General features: G+C 37.2%; 1 protein-coding gene across 1 annotated transcript; it reads right to left on the bottom strand.

The window, feature by feature from the left end:
• Positions 1–454: 454 nt before the first annotated feature.
• On the bottom strand, positions 455–3,251 carry LOC113007879 (uncharacterized). The gene is made up of 8 exons (XM_026144895.1): positions 3,246–3,251; positions 2,491–2,516; positions 2,115–2,200; positions 1,934–1,966; positions 1,748–1,837; positions 1,068–1,336; positions 853–955; positions 455–609 (listed from the first exon to the last, which is right to left on the bottom strand). Exons 2-8 carry the CDS (start codon positions 2,495–2,497, stop codon positions 472–474), a joined length of 726 nt encoding a protein of 241 aa, XP_026000680.1. The 5' UTR covers positions 2,498–2,516; positions 3,246–3,251; the 3' UTR covers positions 455–471.
• Positions 3,252–3,865: the final 614 nt, after the last annotated feature.

Here is a 3,865-nt window from a genome sequence, read left to right on the forward strand (position 1 = left end):
CCCATAATAAAGTCATTAAAGAACCAAACTTCATGAATGTTTTTTGTGACAAAGAAGTATCTGTTCCAATCACTCTATCAGAGAAAAATCAGAGTTTTAGAAATAACGGGACACTCGGTAGAGCCATTATATTCTATTCTTTACAAGTGTATGTAAACTTTTGACCACAGCTGTATATTGTGACTTACTCTCACAGAAGATACAGATGCCACAAACAGACTTTGAACAACGCATGTGCTTGTATGCACCACATTTCTGGCACTGCACCTGTGAATTAAAAAAAAAAAAAGAAGAAGAAATAAACAAACAAAAAACAAATGAACAAAGTCCATTATATAAACAATCTATATGGCTAAGGACATGTCATAGTGTACCCGGTCTTTGGCTGCAATCACACACCAGCACTGACTGCACTTCCTAGTTCGTTCTGCAAAATATAATTTGTTTAAGTACAAGTTACATTTTCCAATGTTAGAGAAAAAGAAGGCGGCTAATTTTATCTTTACCTATTGAGGAAAATAAGTAGTGGCAAAGTCGGGACCTGAGCTTTGTGATTTCAGTGTTGTACTCCTCCACTTGTGTTTTACCGTCAATGAGAGATTGGGGAAACTAATAATTGACGAAGAAAAAAAAAAAAAGAACAAAAAGAATTAGATTAACAAAGAAATGGGTTTTTTTTTTACACCCCCCGAGAAAAAAAAATAGAGCAACCAAAGCCAAAGCATTACTGCTGAAATGGTTCAATCTACAACAAAAATTGAGATTTTACCATCCTGCCTCTAAGGCTTTAAAAACTGAATAGACAAAAATGTAAACATTACTTATATAGGTTAAAGCTATAGTTTTCAGTACCATTATGACATGCACTCCACATGAGTTCCCATCCTGTTGATGTGGGTGGCTCACATGTGACAAAGTCCACTCTCCAGTGCAGCCTCTTGCTGAAGCAAATGAGCTGAGAGATGGCAGTTATTACAAATAAAAAGCATATAGAGAAATCAATAACCACGTTCGGTAATGATTTCAATTAAATTAAATATGTTATGTTAAATATGTTAATTAATTACCTCCAGTTTTTCAACACCGCACTTTTTCTGACCTCCGACTCGCCAAATGAATTCATATAGGCTATGGTCCTCTTGGGTATGTCACAAAACTGTTTTGTAAAAAGATGGATATGGTAGGCTTGGGCCTTGAGCTTTCCTAATGAGGGACACTGAAAAGTATCATGCACTAGAGAGAGTGCAAAATCTGTGCAACTTACAAACAAGGTCCAGTGGCTGCCGTTTTCCAGACAGGCTCCAATCAATTTCTCATACATCTGAAAGATGTTTTTCTGGAAATAAAAATAATGTGACAAGTATGTTTTTCTGTCAAGAATGACACTGCAAAACTGCGAAAGCTTGTCAGGTGAGACTTGTAATTAATTCTGCAGATACACAAACATATAGAAAGTGTCATTTTTTGTTTACATTAATTAAGTTCTATAGTGTGTACGAAACAAATCAAGACCACAGACTCAACACGCACCACTCAATTTTTGGTTTTCTTTATCAGTTGGCCAAGACAGAAATGTTTTAATCTGTGTGCATTGCTTTTGAGCAAGTCTTTACACAGAAAAGGTTTCAGAAAGGTATTTTTCAGGTTCTTCAGACAAGGCTTCAATTTTGGAAAATGCTGTTTGTTTATAGTGGCAACTTATAAACCCTTTGTGATAAGAACATAGTTACCACAGTCCAAGTCATACCTTCAAAAAGTATGCACTTTGTGCTCTTGTGGACCCATCCAAAATTTTTCCAGTGATTTGGCTTGGTATTGGATAAATGTGAGGGAAATTCTATAAAAATAACATAAATACACTTATGTTTTCAAATACATTACAAAAAACGTAAACATGCTATGTCATTATGATCAAACAAGCTTTTCAACATACCTCACACTGCAAATAGATTAGGCCATCTATTACCTTATAAAACAAATAAATAAATACATATAAATAAAAACAGAACTAAGGAATACGATTCATTAAGTAAATTGTACAATAAAGTGTATTTAAAGCAGAATTTAACATTAGTTTTATGACAACATAAAAGGATTTTTATGTCAAGAGGTACCTCATCTGAAATGTTTGTCTGGTCAAACAGGGATTTCAAACTTGAAATACCAATAGAGTTTGGTCCAGCTACTCCCACAAGGTAATCTGTGAGAAAGCATATGCTGTAGTCAACAGATATCATTTTCTTTTTGCATGCTGCAACCATCATCCATTTCAGTCTTCTAGGAGCTTTGTCTGGTTGTAGTTCTTTTTTCTCCTCCTCTCCCCTCATCTATGAATTAAATTGTTTTCTGACCTTCCTTCCCAATGGGATGTTTAAGCAATATATGTATGGTCAGAAGGGGGTGAAATTTTCATTGCAGTTGTACGTGTAACATTGCATGTGATAATAAAAGGCTTGATTGGTTGATTATTCAACATGAGTTGACATTTACCTGACATTGTGAAGGAGTCACAGTTTCTGTAAGGGTGTAAGAACATAACATGTGGATTTGTTACACTTCTTTTTCACAAGTTAATAACAATCAATAATTTTCATTCCATTATTAACAAGCTATCACACGATGTCCCAGGGACAACATCTACACGATGTCCCTGGGACAACATCTACACGATGTCCCTGGGACAACATTTACACTTTGTCCCTGGGACAACATTTACACGATGTCCCAGGGACAACATCTACACGATGTCCCAGGGACAACATTTACGCGATGTCCCAGGGACAACATTTACGCGATGTCCCTGGACAAATTTGTAAATATCTGGATTACTGTTAATCTCCATAGAATCAAGAACTCATGTCAAGTTTCACAGCTATGGACCAGTTAATTATGTTTCCAGGTGATAGTTTGATTCATAGATTCAGCACACAACCATAAGTCTAGGCCTTTTAGTCCAGATTCTCTTCACTTATGTTTGTAAAATGATCAGGGAAGCTAGTGCAATTTTGCCTGACCCAACCCCCGGGCCACGAAACACCCAAAAAGTTGGGGAACGCTGGTCTAGAGAACACTGGTTAGCTAATGCTGTCGTCAAGTAGCCTATCGCTAGCAAACAAACAGCAAGCCAAGTGAGGAACATATGTATAATGCTTACCGTAACACTGGTTAGCTAATGCTGTCGTCAAGTAGTCTATCACTAGCAAACAAACAGCAAGCCAAGTGAGGAACATATGTATAATGCTTACCGTTTATTAAAGAAAAGTATTCTAAATTGACTTCAAATTCGGCGGACAGGCGGCGGTTTCTCGCTTCTTCACTTGTATTTCGAAATACTCGAAGGCGGGTATTTCGAAGTCGCAAAGGAATGACGTCACAAGAAGGTGATTGGTCACCTGCAATGTTGAAACTGGAACAACATTAATTATGATGATGTGGGAACAACGCCAACACGAGGATATCAGATCGTCCTTTTGACACAACACCAGCTAACTGACAAGACTTAGTTAAAAGCTAATATTATGGTTGAATATTATTGCACCTAACCTTGGGCTCCAGTATTCTGAAATCCCCACTTCCCCTCTGAGAAACCACATGATTATGTAACAAATATGTCAGCTTAGAAGAAGAACAGAGGACAGTTTATTCAGGGTGTGACAGCACTTTACCACCTGTGTCCAACATATCGTACACATTTCTGGACTGGAGCACGTACATCCTTAAAAACTCCAGGACTTCATCACAGCCTCTCTCACATCCACTTCACATGTGTAGTTTACAGGAAACTTAAATAACACTGGCTGAATATGTTTGTAGCAGGATAAAATGAGGGTCCCTTATATGAATGGGATTTAAACAGGGAGAAAGA

This window comes from Astatotilapia calliptera, chromosome 16 (genome assembly GCF_900246225.1).
Source record: "Astatotilapia calliptera chromosome 16, fAstCal1.2, whole genome shotgun sequence".
Lineage (NCBI taxonomy): Eukaryota > Metazoa > Chordata > Actinopteri > Cichliformes > Cichlidae > Astatotilapia > Astatotilapia calliptera.

What these genes read in the sequence shown, in the direction of transcription:
- LOC113007879 (XM_026144895.1), bottom strand. An exon ending in AGACAAACATTTCAGATGAG is followed by an intron (nt 1,967 to 2,114) that starts GTACCTCTTGAC and finishes TTGTTTTATAAG; the next exon opens with GTAATAGATGGCCTAATCTA. An exon ending in GCGGTGTTGAAAAACTGGAG is followed by an intron (nt 956 to 1,067) that starts GTAATTAATTAA and finishes GCCATCTCTCAG; the next exon opens with CTCATTTGCTTCAGCAAGAG.